Source organism: Pelodiscus sinensis, chromosome 3 (genome assembly GCF_052426305.1).
Source record: "Pelodiscus sinensis isolate ZL-2025 chromosome 3, ASM5242630v1, whole genome shotgun sequence".
Lineage (NCBI taxonomy): Eukaryota > Metazoa > Chordata > Testudines > Trionychidae > Pelodiscus > Pelodiscus sinensis.
The window spans coordinates 199,815,097-199,836,207 of NC_143054.1; the positions used below are offsets into that span (position 1 = coordinate 199,815,097).

The 21,111-nt window shown below is 61.1% G+C and overlaps 1 protein-coding gene across 5 annotated transcripts in view; it reads right to left on the minus strand.

Moving 5' to 3' along the window:
* Positions 1–21,111, minus strand: part of KLC4 (kinesin light chain 4) — a 53,987-nt gene that overhangs the window by 13,565 nt on the left and 19,311 nt on the right. For 3 of the 5 annotated variants that reach the window (XM_089777571.1, XM_089777572.1, XM_075925930.2), the window contains 12 exons: positions 19,879–20,145; positions 18,487–18,717; positions 18,023–18,101; positions 17,649–17,874; positions 16,872–16,959; positions 16,289–16,390; positions 14,494–14,667; positions 14,249–14,348; positions 13,628–13,680; positions 8,582–8,649; positions 6,968–7,076; positions 5,836–5,991 (listed from right to left, as the gene is read on the minus strand). In XM_089777571.1, coding sequence (XP_089633697.1) covers positions 5,836–5,991; positions 6,968–7,076; positions 8,582–8,649; positions 13,628–13,680; positions 14,249–14,348; positions 14,494–14,667; positions 16,289–16,390; positions 16,872–16,959; positions 17,649–17,874; positions 18,023–18,101; positions 18,487–18,717; positions 19,879–20,127 — 1,635 coding nt within the window. In that variant the 5' untranslated portion in view covers positions 20,128–20,145. The remainder of the gene's footprint in view (positions 1–5,835; positions 5,992–6,967; positions 7,077–8,581; positions 8,650–13,627; positions 13,681–14,248; positions 14,349–14,493; positions 14,668–16,288; positions 16,391–16,871; positions 16,960–17,648; positions 17,875–18,022; positions 18,102–18,486; positions 18,718–19,878; positions 20,146–21,111) is intronic. The other 2 variants (XM_089777573.1, XM_075925931.2) reach the window with 1 other exon arrangement.

Below are 21,111 nucleotides of genomic sequence, written 5' to 3' on the forward strand. Positions count from 1 at the left end.
CCCCAAGCAGTGACGCCATCCCCGCCTTGGCTCGCTGGGATGCCCCCTTCGCTGGGGCTGCTATGAAACACCAGCAGAGCCCCTGCCCCCGTGCTCAGTGCTCAAGTCCCTGCAGGCCTAGTGCTGGCCAGAAAGGCCTTTGGGAGGGCTCTGATGCTCCAGAGGGAGAGGAGGACAGATGCTGCCAGGGGAGGACAGGACAGAAATCCACTCAGTCAAGAGCCTGACCACAGGACGTTACGCTCCTTTGGCCCCAGGAGGCGACAGGCAGGACTGGGGCTTGGCACTAGTTTTCGCAGAGGGCCACTTGACTATTTTAAGATCTGGTTGCAGACGAGGGCCCGGAAGAGGTGTGGCCCTCTCAGCACCATGCCCCCGGTGGTGGTGGTGGGGGGGTGTTGCACATTCCCTCACCCCCAGGCCAATCGTGGGCCCGGGAGCACACAGTCAATCGCCCCCACCCTGTCAGGGGTGCACGGTGCTTAGAGGGAACCGCCAGCCATTCTGAACAGCTGGCAGCTCCCTCTAGGTGCACTGAGGCACCAGGCTAGGGCTCCCTCCCCTGGGCGGGAAGGGGGGAGCGGGGACAGCTGCAGCCCTCCCTGGAGCTACTTTTGGCCTCAGTCCATGGCTTGCCAAGCCAGGCAAGAGAAGTACTGCTAGGCCTCCCCGGGGCAGAGTGGGACAGTGGGCACTGCCTTCCCCCGGCTAGGGCAGCAGTGTGGGCTGCGTGCGACGTTCTGGGATTCTCGTGCCAACATACAAAACACGGTTGTAACCACTGTGGTACGATTGCACCACGTTTCATGCACAGTGGGCCACGTGAGGGGTCTAGTGAAAGCTGGTGCTTTGCTGAGTCTGTTCATATGCACGTATGATTTGAGGAGGAGGGCTCTGGACTTGTATTTCAAATGTGGGAGACAGCCACACGCTTCGCTCACCCATTGGCAAAGGGTTGCTCCCAAGTGAATAGCCTTCCAGGTGGAAGCTCTCTAGTCCGGCAACATCCGTGGTCCGGCATGATCTGAGTGAGACGGATGTCCACTTCTCATGGGCGTGGCCAAGCTTCCTGCAGCCCCCTAAAGTCTCTTTACAGCCACCAGTCCTGGCTTTCTCTGTTCTGTGCTGTCATTTGGCTCTAATTTACCCCTGAATGTCCTCTCAGGTGCCGGTAATGCTGCTAGACGATACTGACTGATCCCAAACCAGAGAATTTGCTGAACTGCGGGAGGGCAGGTGAGAAAGATTCAACCTGTACGTGACTAATTGGTTCCCTTTAACAATTTTACTCTCAAGCCTTTCTTTCTTTAGTAACCCTTTAGATGGTAGATGCTGAAGGACTGGCCCAGCGGCCTCTTTCGGGTTAGATCTGAGGTATAGGTTGACCTGGGACTATGGCTGGTCCTTTGGGGTCAGAAGAACTTGTTTGGATTTGGCAAGATTGGTTTTCATAACCCCGCACCTGTGTAAGGCGGGGGCACTGGTGATGGCACAGGAGAAGCGGGAGTGGCTAAGGGTGTTGCATTTGGGACTCCTGCTGACCAGTGTGGCAAACAGAAGTGCTGTTTAACTGGTTTGGTGCCTTAGAGTGGAACACCACCACACCTGGGCTACGTCTAGACTGGCATGATTTTCCGCAAATGCTTTTAGTGGAAAAGTTTTTCCGTTAAAAGCATTTGCGGAAAAGAGCGTCTAGATTGGCACGGACACTTTTCCACAAAAGCACTTTTTGCAGAAGAGTATCCGTGCCAATCTAGACGCGGTTTTGCACAAGAAAGCCCTGATCGCCATTTTTGCACAAAACAATACCGCGTTGTCTACACTGGCCCTCTTGTGCAAAAGCATTTGTGCAAGAGGGCTTTTGCCCGAGCGGGAGCAGCATAGTATTTCCGCAAGAACACTGACAATCTTACATGGGATCGTCAGTGTTCTTGCAGAAATTCAAGCGGCCAGTGTAGACAGCTGGCAAGGTTTTCCGCAAAAGCAACTTGCCAGTCTAGACGCAGCCCTGGGCTATAAATAGTCCTGCCTTTAAGCAATTCACCCTGATCTGACCCTCGCAACGGTGCCCCCACAAACCGGTTATATTACAGAAGTGGAGCTGTGCTTGGATCCACAGTCCCAGGTCCATTTATACCTCAGATCTTACCCAAAAAAGCTCACTGTGCCAATCCTTTAGCAGCTGAAGGTTTATTATAAAAAAGAAAAGGTTGAATAGAATTGTTCAAGGAAACAAAAGGACACGCACCAGAGTTACCAAGTTCCTGGTGCAGGCGTAGCAGAGATGGACTAATCTGCTGGCCACAGGTCTCTGGACTAGATCCTTTGTTAGGAGGGGGCATCAGTCTTTCTGAGCTCAATTCACAGCAGATGAGGTGGACTGAAGACCAGGCTGGAGGATCGCCCAGGGCCCTCTGGCAGGTGACTGGGTTTGAATGCGGAGGCAGATCAGCGTTGCACCCGCAGGTGGTGCAGAGTGGCCAGGGGAGGTGTCAAAGGAGAGCTCGTGAGCTGCTGGCTCCGGCCAGGCCACTCAGCTCCAAGTACAGTCTGTGGGTGCAGTTCTGGAGACAGGCTTGGTGTTGCCATTTTACATGTTTGCACTGGGGGGGGCGCTGCTCAGCACTGCAGGGAGGATGGTTCTGACGGGTCGCCACTTGCCACCTGGGGAGCACCCAACAGCCCTGGCCTGAGAAGGATCCACCTGGGACGCCATGGCCCCTGGCCTAAAAAGGGCAGAAACTGGTTTGTGGGTCATGTGATCAGCCCATTTTGGGAGGCCCAGCCCGCAGGAGAAGGAGGGCTTTCCCCCTGCATGGGTGAGGTTATAACAGTATCCTGAGGGAGCCTCCATCTCCTCTCCACTGCTGCCCTTCGCTCCAGAAGCACCAGTGCTGGGGACAGAGGCCAGGAAGGATTCACGGACCCAGCCTGACAGGCTGTGCTCCAGAGACTTGCAAGCTGGTGGCTGGGCCCAGCCCTGCTAAGAGCCAGCACCGAGCACTGGGTGCCGGACGTGCGGGATGAATTCCCTTCAGCCAGCTCCCTCTCAACCTTTTCTTTCTGTTACTAAGAAACCTTTTGCGGGAGATACTGAAGGGTGGGCCCAGCGAGCTCCCTGGGTAAAATCTGAGCTATAAATTGACCTAGGACTGGGGCTGGTCCTTTGGGATGGGGAGAGCCTGTTCAGAGATGGAGAGTTGGGTTATAACCTCTCCCCTGTGTGAGGTGGGGCTGGGGGGGCACAGGGAGCACTGGGGTGTCTGAGGGGAGGTGGGGGATGGGTTATAACCTCCCCCCTGTGTGAGGTGGGGCTGGGGGGGCACAGGGAGCACTGGGGTGTCTGAGGGGAGGGGGGGATGGGTTATAACCTCTCCCCTGTGTGAGGGGGGTTGGGGGGCACAGGGAGCACTGGGGTGTGTGAGGGGAGGTGGGGGATGGGTTATAACCTCTCCCCTGTGTGAGGTGGGGCTGGGGGGGCACAGGGAGCACTGGGGTATCTGAGGGGAGGGGGGGATGGGTTATAACCTCTCCCCTGTGTGAGGGGGGTTGGGGGGGCACAGGGAGCACTGGGGTATCTGAGGGGAGGGGGGGATGGGTTATAACCTCTCCCCTGTGTGAGGTGGGACTGGGGGGCACAGGGAGCACTGGGGTATCTGAGGGGAGGGGGGGATGGGTTATAACCTCTCCCCTGTGTAAGGGGGGCTGGGGGAGCCACAGGGAGCACTGAGGTGTCTGAGGGGAGGTGGGGGATGGGTTATAACCTCTCCCCTGTGTGAGGTGGGGCTGGGGGGGCACAGGGAGCACTGGGGTGTCTGAGGGGAGGTGGGGGATGGGTTCTAACCTCTCCCCTGTGTGAGGTGGGGCTGGGGGGGGCACAGGGAACACTGGAGTGTGTGAGGGGAGGTGGGGGATGGGTTCTAACCTCTCCCCTGTGTGAGGTGGGTGGTGGTTGGGGGGGGGAGGGGGCACAGGGAACACTTTGGTGGCGAGAGGATTTGCTTGGGAGGCTTCGTACTGGTCAGGGTGGTAGCTGACATGCTCAGTGCAGCTAGTTTGGCACCTTACAGGGAAGGGCCCCATCTTAGGCTACAAGTAGCTTTGGGTCTGAGCAATTCACCCTGATCTGACCCTCTCAATGATGCCCCGACCACCTGATATATTACACCCTCTTCCTCCCCTTGCCCGTGCAGAGGGAATCCCATGGTTGTCCCACTGTGGAGTGTGCCACGAGCAAGCGCCCCGTCCATGCCAGATTCCATAGCAGCCGTCGCTCGCAGGCTGGTCTGAAGGTTCCCAGAGAAGTTCCTCAGGAGTCCTACATGCCCAGGCGCAGTCTGAACAGAGTCAGCAAAGCAGCAGCTTTCAGCAGACACCTCACTTGGCCCACTGTGCACAAGACGCGATGCAAACACACAGCGGTGGCTGCAACCAGGTGCTGTACGTTCACATGAGAAGCCAATATCGTCACACTGGGGCACGGCCCTCAGGGAAAGAGCTCCCAGCCCACCACCACAGCACAGCAGATCAAAGGGCACCACAGTGTAGACACACAGCACGGGTGGAACCACGCAGGGGAAGGCAAGCCAGGAGATCAGTGGTAGGGGAGTTCTGGACCCAGTGCCTGACAGCTCTCTACGCCGACCCATCCAGGCAGGGCAGTCCTCCAGCCCCCCCCAGAGAGAGCTGCAGGGTCGGCTCCCACCCCAGGGCTGCCCCACAGTGGTCTCTGGGGTACAATCCACAATCAAGAGAGCAAGAGGCATGGTGCTGCCGGGCTGTCATGGCACAGGAGGGGAGGGGTGGGGTGGCGGAAAGGCTCATGCAGGGTGGGGGTGCGTAGCATGGGGTCAGTGAGCGGACGGAGAAGGGGAGGTGGGAGTGTTAATGTAGTCAGGGGCACAGCAGTGAGGAGGTGCCTAGCCTAGGCCAAGCCCACGCCCCCATGCACCGTGCTCTCTCCCTCTAGCTCACGTGCCCAGGCACTAGCTGCAGCCTCCCCTATGGAGGCAGAACGCAGCCCTTCTCCCTTGCACCATGACCCCCCCCGCCCTTTACGGTCTGACCCTAGAGTGCTGCGGGACCCACAGGCTTACTCCTGGGCCAGGAAGCCGGTGCCCCTCTTAGCAATGGAAAGAACAGCTGCCTGCCCTGGCCTCCAGAGCCAGACGAAAGCCACAACCAGGGCAAGAACTCAGTCGTCTTTGCCGACAAGACTAGTGACCAGGGGATGGAGACACCTTCTCCCCCCGCCCGGCCTGTGCTCCCGCTGAGCCTGAACCCCAGCCCCAGCCCTCAGGCTGACAGCACGAGGGGGCAGAGTGCCCCATGCATTCAGCCCCGGGACAGCAGGGAGGGTGCGGAGTTGCCTGCAGCTCAAACCCACTCCCCACACCCATCTCTCTCTCACACGCACTCACACACACACACACACCCCCCCTGTAGGGCACCCTGAGGCTGCTGCCCGCCACAGGGAGCTGTGCCAGCACCCCTCGGGGGTCCCCGCAGAGCTGGCAGTCAGTCAGATATGCAGCCATGGCCAGCAGAGGTGTTAATGGGAATGCCAAGGCAGGGTTAGGGGCAACGCCAGGCCCAGCAGCCGCCCCGGGGACTGAGAGCAGGAACGAGTGCCAGGCGCTCCTCTCCCTGGCCTGGCTGGCTACTGGCGAGAGAGGGCAGGGCAGGGAATGAAGGAGGCAGGCGGGGATGCCACGACAGGCCATCAGCTCCCTGAGACTGCAGGGGGCAGCACTCCCGCCCCGGTTCCTGGGCAAGTACTGCCCCCTGCCTCTCCCGGCTGGCCTAGGCAGTTCTTGATGGTGGACTTGTACTTACCCCGCTCCACTCCACGCCCATACTCACTTCCTCGCTACCGTCTGTGGAGCTCTCGTACTTGACACTGCCCCCCGGGCTGTCGCGGCCCCTCCTCTCCATGCCAGCGCCTTCCTTCAGGAGCTCCACCACCTTGGTCTGGTTCATGAGGTCAATGCCCTGCACAAGAGGATGCAAGTCACTGCTGGCCCCTCCCCGCTACCGAGAGCCAGCGCCACCATCTCCCCAGGGACGCGGCAGGGCCCAGCCCACTGCCCGTCTCCAGGCCCAGAGCACTCGGGGGGCTGGGCCCCAATGGGGCAGCACACACAGCAGGGGAGAGAGGAGGGCGTCTGAATGGGCCTGCAGAGCAGGACACGAGGGCCAGGCAGAGCCCCGCTAGCAGGGTCTGACGGCACAGTGGCCAGAGAGCTGGCAGCCCCACCAGCCACTGCCTGCACACCTCTGCCCCTAGCCACAGCCCTTTGGGAGGGGCCTTGTGGAAGGCCCCTTGAAAGCCAAAAAACCTCAGTCCACTCGCTCCTACTCCACAGCAGCCCTGCTGGCACGTCCAGCCCCGAGGGCACTGCTGCCCGCTGCAGAGGCCGTGCCGGACAGGCTGTCGTCTCCCGTTCAGCGCTCTGAACCACCCAGCCAGCCCCCGGTACCGAGCAGATTGCTAGGGTCTCCCGCCGGAGCCCTTCCACAGAGCCCAGTGCACGCGCTGTTCCCCTCCACGCTCGGCCGTCCCCCTTCGTTAGCAGCTGAGCCATGCCGCTCCTCACAGCCCTCAGCTGCACCACCAGGCCTGGAACCTCAGGGCCAGCTGTCCCTTTGATCTCGGCATGCCTCAGCCGGGGAAAACTCCCCTCCCTCTCCCCAGCAGCATCTGTAGCACTGACAAATGGCTCCCGAGCTACCAGCCAGGCGTCCTTCCCCAACTGCAGCTCCTTGCTGGTCTGCAGACACCACCCCAGCCCCAGGGTGAGCCAATGGGACTGCCCGGATTTCAATCCGCCAGCCTATGGAGCCTGAAGTGGGGGAGGGGGAGGCATCACAGGCCCCATGTCCAGGAAATCGTGTAGCCACTCTGAGGGGATGAGCTAGCTAGCAAGCCCCATCCCACTGTCCTCCTGCCAGGGCATCCCAGGCTTACCTGCCGCCGAGACAGCAGTGCACACGCCTCCAGCGTCTCCGCTGCCTCCAGCTTGCCCTGGCGCCTGTACAGAGAACCTAGGTTCCGCAGGGTGGAGGTCACTGTGGGGCTAGAGGCAAGAGGGAACGCGAGGCTGAGGTAGCGTCCATCTATCCCCCAGCAGCTCCTGGCGCCCCCGCCCCCTGGGAAGGCTCAGCTGTGGGGGTCAGTGCTGGGAGTGTCCGAGGGGTTCAAATTCACTGGGGAGAGCAGAGGGGCCACGGCTGCACTGGACCCCTCTGATCGTCTGGAGCGAGGCATGCAGCCATGGGCGCCCTGGGACTGGAGCTGCCGGACACCTGGCCTTCTGGGGTGGGTCATGCTGCACGGGAGGCCTGGCCATCAACTCTCCACACAGATGCTGCACGCCCTTGAGGAGCTCCCTGTGACCCCTCCGGCCCCCCTGCCCACTGGCAGCCAGCATCCCATACGTCGCTGGGCTCAGGCCCGGCATGCATTGCCCTCACTCGCCGCTGGCCGGCCGCAGCTCTGCAACGCCAGGCGAGATAGCCGGGCTGGCCCTGAAAACCATCGACGACGGCCAGGGTGGGTACCAAGCCTGAGGGATACCCGCCGGAAACAGGCTCTGAGCGTGGGTTTGGAAGGCAGCTCCTCCGTCCAGCCTGCCTGCTGTGAGCCATGTGGGTTCCCTGTCTGACTGCCTGGGTTCCACACACCCACTGGCAGGGGGGTGTCTGGTCTCTACTGGGGAGAGCCACGCTCTGGAGCCACACAGAGCTCTTCCAGGGCCAGGGTCCTCGGCCTGCAAGTCACTCTCCGTATGAGAGCCAGCAGTCACGCTAACGAGCACAGGAGAAGGTGCCTACTGAGCCCAGCAGGGTCGGACTGCACCCCAAGAAGCTTCTCTGGCTCACGAGGCAGAGACGATGGACTTCGGTTAACATGGGGAGCCAAAAGCTATTTTTGCTGTCCCACGCAGGGGGCAGAGGGGACAGTGCCCGCTGAGCTGCGTCTAGTCTGGGGAGCGGCGGGATGGAGGCTGCTTTGGCAAGCGTGTAACCTGCTACACTTGCTTTAGTCACTAGGAACGTGTTATCTGTCACCGTGCCTGCCATGTTTTCCCTTGCCTAGCACCACTGAAACCTCTGCCCCTCAAGCAGCAGCATTACTGAGCCATCTCAGGGCTGCACACGGGAGTCGGGGGAGTCTGCGTGCCCTGTCTCTGGGGGCAGCCAGCTTGTGAACCCCCAGGAGCACCACAGGGAGAGGGACCGGACACCGCAGAGACAGGTGTGGGGAGGGACCGGTTCCTGCCAGGCTGGCAGTCTCGAGGTGAGGGGCAAAGGGGTAACAGTAGCTCAGCTCTGGGTGTCCCAGCCCCTCGGTGCGTGCTGGGCAGGGCAGGGCAGGCAGCGTGACGCAAGGAAAGCACTGAGGGGCTGTGCTGCAGTGCAGGGGTGGCAGACAGCACCTGGGCTCCAGCGCGGCAGGTTGCAGATGCGGACGCTGTGGGCTCAGGAACAGAGTGTGCAGTGGGGGTGCGCAGAGCCATTGACCCAAACTGTGCACTTTGTAGCCGCTTAGAGCCCTGCAGAGACCCGACCCCCGCCTCACCTGCTGACTTTGCAGGCTTTGTACCAGCCGCCGTACTCTGCGTAGGGGGTGCCGTCTCTCTGTCTGTTCTGCAAGGGAAGGAGAAGAGGTTAGCGCCTGCCCTGGTGGGCTGAGCCCTTGCCCGATTGCAGTGTCCAGCAGCAACGCAGCGTCTAAACATCCCTCTTCCCGCCCCCGCCTCAGTCCCACGATGCCTCCTCGAGGAACTCTGCAGCCAGCCCGAGTGCCCTAGAGCCAGCCTGAACCTTCCCAATCCCCACCCGGGGCCAGTGGGGAGGCCCCAGACCCGCCTGCCTGGACGCTGCTCACCCAGACTTTCCCCAGCCTGCCCGAGTGGGACAGCAAGGAGCGGACCTGAGCCCAGGAGATGGTGCTGAGGCCCGCAGGCGGCAGCGCCACAGGCAAGGTTTGGAGCAGCAGCAATGCTGCGTGCACCACCCTGGGCACGGTCCAGGCAGAGGGAGAGGGCAGTGCCAGGGCGGAGCCGCAGCAGCTCTCGGCTCCAGAGTTCACAGCCCCGGCGCTGCTGGGCTGGCTGCAGCCGTTCTGCATGCAAAGCCATCGCCAGAGCCCCTGGCAGCCTGCACAGCTCCTGGGGCCAGATCTCACCCCAGACCGGCTCGGAGGCAGCTAGTCCATCGGACTGCCCGGCCCTACGGACAGCAACCAGGACCCTTTCCTTTAGGAGGCTTCTCTAGGCCCCAGGAAGAGCACTCTGGCCTAGGCGACCCCGGGAACCATCCCATGGGGCAGAGCCACTCCCCCTGGAGGAGTTCCCACCCCTGGGCCTGTCACTCCAACTCCAGGGCAGCCCGCCAGTGGGGGGACCCTAGACTTGCCCTCTCAGGGGCTGGCTTGCCTTGTCTGGCCGGGGATCAGCTCAGACTAATCCCGCCTTGCCAAGCTCTCAGCCGCGTCCAGTGACAGGCCATGCCCAGCCCTCCCTCCCTCCACACCAAGGCCAGGCAGGTCCTGCGGGACGCCTCGCTGCAGCTCCTCTGGCAGGGGCCCGACTGATGGAGCTTCCCACACAGCCAGCCAGAGTCCGTGAGCAGGGATGCTGCCAGCCCTCAGCATGAGCACAGGCCCCAGCCTCGGGGCTGATGGCTCGCCCCTGCCAGGCGGAGAGCGGGACCGGAAGCCAAACAACCCCAGCAGGTACTGGCCTTGGCCCACCCAGGGGGCCTGGAGCCAGCCCTGCACCCAGCCCAGAGCACAGCACCGAGCCCCTGGCAATAACCAAACGCTGCGTCATTCTCCAGCCATGGGCTGTGTAACGCCTTTGCTAGACTGGTATCCCACCACAGCCCTTGCAGGCCTTCCTCAAGATAGCAGAGAGAAGGGGAAGGGCTAAGCGCCAGCGACTGGCCTCTGGGGCCCGTCCCCGGAAGAAGGCAGGCTTTCTAACCCTCCAGTTATTCGCCTGGCTCTTCTGACCCCCGCCAATCTATCAGCAACGGTCTCGAATGGCTGGCGCCCGCCCCCAACACCGACACTAGTGCCACCCAGAGGCAGGAGCACCTCGCCCCTCCCAGCTGCGTCAGTCCTGCTTCCCAGGGCAGCCGCCCTCATGGAACGTGGCCTACGGGCTTTGTTCCTGCCTGTAGCCAGACACTTGGCTGTATGGAAACAGGGTTCGCTTACAGGTTGAGACCCCAGCAACTGAGTTTCTCTGGCTCCCTGCCTGCTGCGTCCAAGGTCTATTTGCTGCCTCTGGGGCATCCCCTACAATAAAGCACCTGGGCTGGCCTCCGTCAGAGGGAGTAAGGAACTGCAGTGTAGCTGCCCAGGCCTGGGCTGGAACCAGTGTTCCCTGCACGCAGCGCGCTGGAGTGGCCACTCTGGAGAGACTGAAACGCTGCCCACGTGAGTACCGGCACACCCGCAGGCAGCATGCATGTCTCTCAGCGGTGCACATGCCTCAGTGCACATCACGGTGATTCCACACATGGATGGACAGTTAGAAGGAATAGCAGGCTGGCCCCGGCTCCGGGAGCAGCCCAGTTACTGCACGCTTATGCAGCGTGAGACAAGGGCCAGGGCAGACGCTAGCCCTGCCTTTCAACACCCACTGATTTTCCAGCCAGGACACCTGCTGCAGCCCGCTGGGCACCCGGCCCCCCCAGCCCCCACCTCGGGGGGAGAGGGAAGCTATTCCTACCCGGAGGCGTTGCTCAAAGCCAGAGCACAAGGGCATTCTGGCTGCCACTGTCATGCCCAAAAGCCTCCCTGCCAGGAGCTCCCCCGCCCCAGCATGCAGTTCCGTGGAGCGGTCCGTAATGAGAAAGAAAGGGAAGCTTGGCAAGGACGGGTATGATGCTTTTAATGAGAAGAGACAGGTGACCAGGACCGGTGGGCGAGGCCTCCCGCACACGAGGGAGTGGGAGCAGGAGCTGGGCTAGTGCTGAACAGAACCGAGAGGGCACTGCTCAAGGGAACCGGGGGCAGCCGTGGGTCAGGCTAGCACACATGCCTCTCGCCAGCCACAAACTCCTCCTGCCTCCTGCTGCTAGCTCGTGGGGCAGGCACGGCCGGTCCAGGGGCAGCTGGCACCAGCAATGCTGCTCAGCAGGATGCCCAGCATGGGAAGCCCCTTCCACTAGAGGTCACCTGGAGGGGGTGGAGCAGAGACAGAGCCCCCCTTCCCCTCCCCGCAGTCTCTATGCTCAGCAGTAGCCTGGAAAGCACCTCAGCCGGTACTCAAACGCAGAGCCCATAAAGGCTGGTGCTGGAATAGCTCCTTCCCAGCTGGGCGCAGGAAGGGACAGCACAGGCATCAGAAGCCACCTTGGCCCACGCAGGCCAAGGCAGTTTCAGGGACTCGAGAGTGGCTGAGTCTTGTCCCGGGGTGGCAGCAGGAAAGCCAAGAGGCCACCTCATCTCTCTCTCCCAAAGCTAAAGGTGTAGACCCCAGACCAGCGGTTCAGCTCCGGGACTGCACGCCCATGGAGCATGCACAAGGCCTGGAGGCAGGGTCCTAAGGGAGAACCAGAGGTTAGCTCTCAGGGCTCGTGCAGGGACGTTGGGGACTAACGGCCCGAGGGGTCCGCCAGCCCGCGCTGCGTCTCACCTCCCAGCTGTGGGTAATGCTAAAGCCCCCGGAGAGCAGGACAGGAGTGCTGCCTTTGCCATGGAAGGTCCTTCCTGGAGCCTCCAGGCACATGCAAGCAGGGAGGGTGCTGCAAGCTCCCATGGCCCCTTATGTACCCTGGCAGATGCCTTCCAAACCAGCGAGCCAGGGCTCACTGTGCACCTGGCTGTGGAGCTCTGGGTGCACAGGTGAGTCGATGGCATGGAGCAATCCCATACTCAGGCAGGCCCCCACATAGCAATGGCCTAAAGCAGCAAGCGCCAGTGACAAGAGGTGGCCACATGCCACCCGTCAATCTCTAGAGACCTGCCCCTCACACAGCAGCAGCTTTGCTCTGGGTGAGCCTCCAGCCAGCCCTAAGTGTGCTGAGCCTGCCCGCTCCAGGCAGGAGGCACTGCGCCACCAGAACCTCGCCTGCACACGCCCTAGCACAGATGGGCAGGGACAGAGCAGTTTCAGCAGGCCTGCAGGCAGTGCCAAGGGTGCCTCACCACGCCCTTGTCCATCACCTGGCTGCTCACAGGCAGGGAAGCATTCAGCATAGCCACCCGTGTCGAGCTGGCACCAGCCCCCATTCCAGGGGGCAGTCACTAGCTTCAAGAGGTCTCAGCAAGAGAGCCCGGCGGGAGCAAAAAGGCTCCCTCTTCCGCAGCTAACTCCCCACTGCTGAGCACTGGCCCCTCCAGGTACCCACCCCCAGGAAGAGACCCCACGAATGCCAGATATCTAGACTTGACGACTGCCACATCACTCCCTCTTCTCCAGGGAGGCCCTGTCTGGCCTCGGCTATCTGCAGATGGCTGGCGTGTGCACCAATGCAGCGATGCTCGGTTACAACAGTCAGCTGGCTCTCGGCAGCGGGCCCAGGGCCACCAGCCTGCTCAGATGGAGCTGTGGGTGCAGGCAGCACAGAGCACGCCAGGTGCAAATTAGCTTAGAGCAGCAACCGCACTGTCACCCTGAGTCTCCAAGCTTGTGTGCTAGTCTCTGCAGTCCTGCCCTGGCCCAGCACGGGGCTCCGATGCCTGCCAGTGCTGACGGCCAGCTCCCGGCACAGACTGGGTGCACAGACCAGGGACCGGGAAGAACCCTTGCTGCATTTGCACAGTGGGTGAGGGAGGCTTGCTGGGAGCTCCTGCGTCTGCCTGCTGCATAGGAAGGGACACCTGCTCCCCACGTCTGTTTAGCTCAGTCCATGTCAGGAGTGCACCTGCCTCTCTCGCCAATTCCCTCTTGCCAGGGCTGCTGTCCTGAGGCAGGCAGCCTGGCTCCAAGGCCCTGTGCTCTCAGGATGCCAGCATGCTCTGTGTTGCCCCGGAAGGACCAGGTTGCTGGGCAGAACACTGGGTCCCATTCTGGCTCCAGCAGCACACAGTGGAAGATGATGGAGGCAGCAGACTGCAGCCTCTTCCCAGTCCTGTCTGTCTCTTCTCAGGCTCCCTGTCCCTGGTCAGCCTAATGGGCTACCCCAGGAGTGAGCAGTGGGGCCTTTCGGGGCCCTTTGGGGCTGGAAGCTAAGTCTCAGGCCCAGAAACATGCTGCCATTCCGCCGCCTTCTGCTGTCCAGCGGGTCCTAGGGAGAGCACTACAAGCAAAGAGAAGACATGCAGGCACAGCGAGGCACACAGCTGGGCGCACAGCGGGGCTCCCCCCTGCCGCCCGCCAGAGTGCAGCCCACCCACCCTCCCACAGCCACAGAACAGCTGCACCTGCCACACCTTCCACCACTCCCCTGCCCTGCTGCAGCACCCTGCCCCCTCCCTGTGCCTGCACCCGGCCGTGGGGGCCCCTGCCTGCTGCCGCGACCAGCTGCAGCACCTGTTCCACAAAGCACACTCCCCTCCTGCCCTGGGGAAGAGCAGACGCCAGTTTCCAGAACAGGACCGCCCTCCTGCCCTGGCAGACAGGCTCAGCCAGCGGGCTCTCTCCACTGCCAGAGGCCCTCTCCCCCTCACCTTGCTCATCTCCTCCCTCTCCTCCGCATGCATCCAGATCGGCTTGTGCTCTTCTGTGGGACAAAACACAAGAGAGGGCCGCTCACCAACTCAGCCCCGAGCTCTGCCTCGCCCACCTACCCACCTGGCACAGGCTGCAGCTCCACCCTCCCAGGCACCAGCCAGCATCCTGGGGGCACTGGCTTCAGAAAGCCAGGGGACACTGTGGGGCTCTCCCCAATCCTGGCAGGCTGTGTCTGTCCTTGTTGATTTCAGTCACGGAGCTGCTTTCCACCACCAGTGACCTCCTCTCAACACCAGGGAAAGCCCCCAGCCACGCTCAGGAGGGAGAGGGCAAGCCAGTGCTGTGCTCAGGGACGCCCGTGCAGTCACAGCCGCAGCCACACTGTACAGCGGCGCTGCACACGGCGGGTTCTGACCATGGTGCCAGCCTGCAGGGGGCTTTCTCCCTTTGCAGTCAGGCAGCGGAGAGCAGTGAACTGCACAGAGATAAGCCCAGGCAGGTGCAGTAGGCCGTGAAGGGACGCACCCTGCCAGCAGAGGGGACATCGCATCAAGCCAGTCCCACGGCTGGAGTGGGGAGCGGCTCCCCACTCTCCCACCCCTTCCAGCCGAACATACCATCCACAGAGCCAAACTCCTTCACGTGGGCGCGGGTGAGGATATCCTTGTACAGCACCTCAGCTTCCTTGTATTTCCCTTGTTTCAAGTAGCAGGAGGCCTGCAGTTAATACAGAAAGTTCAAGCTTCACTGAGCCACGTGGGAATATCCCTAGGCGCCACCCCCATCCGCTTCCCAGGCCCTCCCCCACTGACCCAAATGCCCCCCTTGGTCCCGACACAGCCCCTTCTCCCTGCAGGCGCACCAAGTTGTTCTTGGTCTTGGCCACGTTGGGGTCGTCTGGGCCCAGGCGTCTCTCGTAGATATCCAGCGCTCGGCGGTAGTAGTACTCCACCTCCTCGTACTTGGTCTGGTTCTGGCACAGCAGTGCCAGGTTGTTCAGCTGCTTGGCCACATCTGGATGGTCCTTGCCTAGAACCTGGGGAAGCCAGAGAAAGGAGGCCTTAGAAAGAACCCCTTTGAGACCATGACGGACCCCTGGCTGCCCCTCCTTGGACTCCTAGGAACGCCCTGCTTTACTGAGGGACACTAGCATGCTGGCCTTTACTCAGCAGCCCGTCATGTTACTGGATTTTAAGGGGAGCAGCCAGGTCACTGCTGCGCCCATGGGGGGTGTTTGCCCCAGAAGCTGGTACAAAGGGGGCCATGTGAGGTGTCAAATGAAAGCTTATCTTATACTGATTCTATATATGCTATTCATGTGATTGTATAATGTCTGTGTGTGTAGCTATAAACATGTACTCTGTATGGAGACTGGGATTTTCTTTGTATGTGGTTGAGCAGTGGGCTCAGCCTATGGACATGCTAATTAGCAAGGCTCCAGGGACAACAGATCTCTTAAGTACTAGAGACCCACCTGGAAGGAATCTAGGTGCCTGGCCAGAGAGTCACATGGTCTCTCCAGCTTGGAAGAAGCCAGGGGGGATATAAATAGGCCATGTGGCTGACTCCATCTTGGTGCTCAGCTCAGCTCTTCATCCCAGAGGCAGCAGTGCAAGGATCGAGGAGCCAGAAAGAACTGTGGACCCATCCTGACATAGGATGTGCACCAAAGACTTTTAAGCCTGCAGTTAGAACATCTCTGCTGTGAGCCTTCGTCGAGAACTGGGGGATTCGATGCATGTAACATATGATACTTTAGCAACCTCACTCTCAGGCTTTTCTTTTTTTTAGTAATAAACCCTTAGGTTGTAGATTCTAAAGGACTGGCTCAGTGTGATTCGTGGGTGAGATCCAGAGTGTAAACTGATCGGGACCTGGGGCTGGTTTCTTGGGTTCGGACAGAACTCGTTCGGGGTAGGTGAGATTGGGTTCTAAAATCCCTCACCTGTGCGTTAGGCCCGGGGCTGTTTGGGGCACGGAGAGAGCTGGGGTGTCAGAGGGGTTTGCTTGTGAGACTTCTGGCTGGCCAGGCTAGCAACTGAAGTGCTCAGTGGGACTGGTCTGTGGCCTATTTGGGAAGGTCTCCAGTCTGGGGCTGTAAGGAGCCCAAGTTTGAGCAATTCACCCTGAGTGGACGCCCTCAGCTGTGCCCAGCCCCGGCCCGGTCCGTCACACCCCCAGAAGCTCAAAGGCAGGGAGCAAGTAGCCTCCAGCTGGTCCCTCAGTGGGCATGGCCTGTAGCCGTTGGGGCAGAATACCTGGAGTTGTCACAGCAAAGGTACATGGGCAATGAATGGAGGAGGAGACCCTGGGACTACAAAACTAAGCTGGAGGCAGGAGGACAGCAGGTGGCAGAAATCAGCGCTGGGGACCAGGGGTAACTACAGGGACCTGCTGGATGTTTTTCAGGGCCCTGAGGTCAGAGGAGAACTTCGTAACCACCTTGTCTGCCCGCCTGCACATGGCTGGCCAGAGAGCCTCACTCACTGCTGCCACACACCCCAACCTTTGGCTGAGGGACTGAAAACCTCAGATCAGGCACTCGTTCCTCCCCCTGGGCAGGCGTATAGGAGTCGTCGAGGAAGGGCGATGCTGGTACCCTCTCCCTGGTCTCAGGGGCAGGGAGTAGCCCATCGGTGGGGTGTTCTGGCTGGTACCTTCTCGCGGATTTCCAGGGCTCGCTTGCACAGTGGCTCTGCCTCCTTGTACTTTCCCCTCTTGCCATAGAGAACAGCCAGATTGTTAAGGGTTGCAGCCACCTACGGAACAAGCCACGCCCCAGTGAAATGAGAAGGAGCCAAAAGGAGCACACAACGGGGAGAAGAGGTGCGGAGCAGGGCCATCATGGCCCCTTTGCACGCACCCCCGCAGCTGCTGGGGCGAGGGACAGCCGCAGCTTGGCAGCACGCAGGAGCCAGGTGTATTAAGGAGGCAGCAAAGAGTTATCCAACATGCCCAGGGTAGAGCCCAAACTCTTCCCAATACAGCTGCCATCAGGACTGGGCCTGCACGTGCCCTCGCCTGCCACATGTTGGGAGCTCAGGGCAGAGTGCCCACTCCCTGCCACTCAGGGCTTTCTCGGGCAGCCTGCTGTGCAAGCAGTAAGCTGCCCAGCCACATGCAGTGTGGACAAAGGGGGGGTCCGTGGCGAGGGGCACGACGCTGCTTCCTGCCTGCCTGGCCCCCGCACCCGAGCCAGCAGGGACATGGGCCTCCAGTGCCAGGGCAGCAGATACTCACTGCAGGATGGTCTTTCCCCAGTGTCTTCTCGCGAATGGAGAGTGCGTCATTCAGCAGGTGAGCGGCCTCTTTGTATTTATTCTGATCCCTGCAGCACAAAGCCAGTGAGTCACGGTCTCGGGGAGGGGTTGCCAGCATATGGTGCTTGTGTCGCAAGTGGCACAAGCTGATTTTCAGTGACATGCAAACAAACTGGCTCCCCCTTGCTCCCACTCCCCACAATGGGGCACCCATGCTGGAGGTCCAGCATCGTGTCCCCCACAAGATTGGAGCCAGCGCTGGCTTCCTGCGACTTGCGCTGCCTTATCCACCCTACCTTCCCCCGTGCTCTGGGGAGACGGGACACGGGAGCTGCACGGCCTCCGCCTGCCTGGGAGCCAGGGCAGGAGACCAAGTGGGGCGTGCGGTGGAGAGTGGCACGGACCAGGGCAGGAGGGAATGCTGGGGCACGCCATGTCTGAAAGGCTAGACCTAGACCAGGGGTCAGTAGAGTGCTGGGACTGAACACATGGAGCCCATCCCCAACCCTGAAGCCTTCTCCAATTCCCCATAAGCCTCACCAATCACAGCTCTCCCCCCCATTCCAGCCTGTCCTCTCCCTTGCCTCCCCATGTCCCACAGCTCTCCATGCCTGTCTGTGAAGTCCACCCCAGGCCAACAGGGCCTAGGCTTCCTGGCCATCACCGGATCCCCAGCAGTTTCCAAAGGGAGACTCTGCCAGATGCAGAAGCCCCACATCTGCCAGACGGGAAGGAGCGACAGGGCCCCCAGACTAACCTGTACACCAATGCCAGGATGTTGAGCATGGTGGCTACGTCAGGATGGTCATGACCTGATGTCTTCTCCAGGTCCTCCAGCGCCTGCTTGCAGAGCGGCACGGCCACCTCGTAGCGCCCCTGGGAGGCGTACTGGATCACCAGGTTGTGGAGAGTGCGCAGGCGCGCCGGGATCTCGTAGCCGCCCTGCTGAGCGGCTGCCGCGGCGCTGCTGTGCTGGTGGGGCACTGCAAGCACACAAGGAACCGGGCCAGTGGCACATCGTTTGGGCTCACAGGACCAGCCAGGCTCGGCTACCCACGCACCTCCAACCAGCCAGGGCTCTTACTACAGGCCTCAGAAGGTGGGGGAGGGGAGGAGACTGGAACCACTTACATCCTGCCCCATGCTCCTCCTCTTCGTTCGGGAACAGATCATCCAGAGAGTCCTTTGTGGAGTCCCCTTCCTTCTCCTCCTGGTGGGGGAGGGTTAGAACCATGAGCGCAAGGTGCCAGCACCCCAGTGAGACCAGCTGTACACGGTCCAGTGCCCCATGAGGCCAGACAGGTGCTCCCCCTACCCTATGGGTCCAGTCCCCCAGTCAGTGAGCCCACCCCCACGCAGACTCTCACTCCTGCCAGGCAGGGGCCCACAACACAGCTAGCTCCTTAGTAAACAGGCCCTGGCTCAGGAAAGGGAAGGCGCACTCCTCCTCTGGGGCAGAGGAGTCCCGGGGGCAGGGCTGTGAAAGTGCTGCAAGTCCAGAGCACAGGCCATGGGCCCTGGAGGGCCCGTCCACCCCTCCCTCGACTCAGCCCTGGGGGATGGCTCTGGAGTGAGCGCGCCCAGTGATGACTCACTGATGGCGAGACATCCTCATCGTATTTCTTCAGCTGGTTCATGAACTCCAGGTGCTTCTTCTCCTCCTCCAGCTGGGCCACCGTCTGCTCACTGCGCTGCAGCTTCTGCTGGGTGTTTGCCAGCTCGTCTCGCAGCCACTGGTTCTCCTGGCACAGTCTCCGCACCTGGGCACGCAGCTTCTGCTTCTCCGACTCCACTGCATTCAGGTGGTTGGACAGAGCCATCATCACCTGGGCCAAGCCAACAGTAACATCAGCAGTGCAGCAGGAGACCCAGCACAGCCTCTCAAGGCAGCCCCACTACACTGCACCCGGGGCGGCCCGTGCCTATAGGCAAACTAGGCAGCCACCTAGGGCACCAAGTTGCACGGGGCGCCAAATTCCAAACCCTGCCCCTTCCATTTCCCATTCCCTTTCCGGTGCTTTACCTGGACACGGCTTCCCTGCAGCCAGGAGGGGGTAAGTCTTGGGAGAGGCAGCACATGGGGGTGGTTTCCCCCGTGCCGCGGGAGGAGGAACGCGGGGGGGTCGGCCCTGGGGAAGGGAGGGGTCGGGGAGGGGTTTCCCCTGTGCCGCAGGAGGGAGGGAGGGGGTCGGCCCCGGGGGAGGAGGAACACGGGGGGGTCGCCCCTGGGGAAGGGAGGGGTCAGGGGGGTTTCCCCTGTGCCGCAGGAGGGAGGGAGGGGGTCGGCCCCGGGGGAGGAGGAACATGGGGGGGTCGCCCCTGGGGAAGGGAGGGGTCAGGGGGGTTTCCCCTGTGCCGCGGGAGGGAGGGGGTCGGCCCCGGGGGAGGGGGGGGGGGTCGGGGGGGAGGGGTTCCCCTGTGCCGCGGGAGGGAGGGGGTCGGCCCTGGGAGAGAAGAACGCGGAGGGGTTTTCCCTGTGCCGCAGGAGGGGGGGTTGCCCCGGGAGAGGCGCATGCCGGCTTCTTTCTGGGGGGGTGGGATCTTGGGAGGAGGCGGGTACAGGAGACTCTCTCCCCCGACTGGCACTCTGTTCCCTCTCCCTGGCCCCCCAGCCCCTCGGCCCCCAGCCACAGAACTCCATCCCCCAGCCCCTGGCCCCCAAGCCCCTTGGCACCCCCAGCCACAGAACTCCATCCCCAGCCCCCCTCTCTCCCGCACAGAACCAAACCCCTCAGTCGATATCTGCCCTTGGGGTTGGGGGGGCCATTGCATGGTTCGCCGAGGGCGCCAGTGGCTGGCAGCTAGTCTAGGGCCGCCCCTGGCTGCACCCCCATCTGCTGCTCTAGACAGAGGTTCGTCAGTACCAGGCTCAGCTCTGGCAGAGGATTCTGTAGCCCCGGAGAGGGCTCTGTGTTATCTGCCCGTCTCTGCCAGACCCCCAGGTGACCCCATCCAGTGGGCTTCTAGCGTATCTCCCCGTCGCTCACCTGAGCCTCACCGAGCCCCAACTCAATCATCTCCACTGACTTGCGGAGCAGGTTGGATTTCTCATGCACCAGGTTGGCCTCCTCATCCTTCTTCAGACACTTGATGGTCTCCAGCAGACTGTGCAGGATGGAGTTGTGCTCGTTCTTGAGGGCCTCCAGCCCCTGCATCACCAGCTTGGTGTTGGAGATGATCTCCTCCTGGCTCAGCTTGTCCAGCTTCTCCTCCCTTGGGTACACCATTGTGGACATAATCCTTCACCTGCACACCTGCTTAGCAGTGAGAGAAGAGCAGAGACAACGAGCATCAGAGCCTGGCCCAAGGGAACTAACGGTGCCAGATCTTAATGGAGAAGCTGCTCAGTGCTCCATCCTCACGGAAGTCAGAGGGGATGCGAGGAACCAGACATCAGAGGCTTTGATTAGCCCTCTCCTCTCCATCACAACTCCTGCAGAGGGGAGAGCTTTTGGGGCCTATCCACTTCTAAAAGGAGAGGGATATGGAGAACTGTCTGTCACCTGCAGGAACAACATGTGTGGGCAGGAGACAGAGGCAGCGTCAGAACTGACGCGCTCTACGCCCCCACACCTTCGGCAGCTAAGAAAGCTGATTTCGTTGCCCTTTAAGAGCGGAGATAAGTAACTGGCAGCTGGGATTGCCGCGAACACACCTCTAGTCCAGAGGTCACAGAGAGTCAGTGGAAAACAGTGCAAAGAAATGGGAGTTGCCATGGCTGGGTGAGAAGAAAAGACAAAAGGGACGAGAGAAAGAATCCAACTCAAAGTCTGTTACTTCCTCATCAGTGGATCCCCTAAGAAAGCACCTGCCGCAGAGCTAGGAAGCACCAACCTCAGCCATGAAGACGAGCATTGTCTGAGCCAGGGAAAGAAGTACAGCATGACAGATAAGATTTGGCACAAGCAAGGGGGAAGGGGAAGACGCTGACAAATTACTCTAGGCTGTTACCACATTGAAATGTATCGCATTCCAACAACAGAACAGTACCACAGTACCTACGCAATATAACAGTATTGCAACAACACAGTACCGCAATATAACAGTACCGCAATACCTATCCGATGGGACAGTGCTTCTGGAATGACAATAGCCTTTTTTCTGTCTCATTTGATTTGCTGCCCGCCAAGACACTGTTCTCAGCACAGCATTGGGGTCGGGGCTCGTGGGCACAAGCCCCCTCCGTGCCCATGCCTGTGCCTCAGTCTCTCCACACAGCC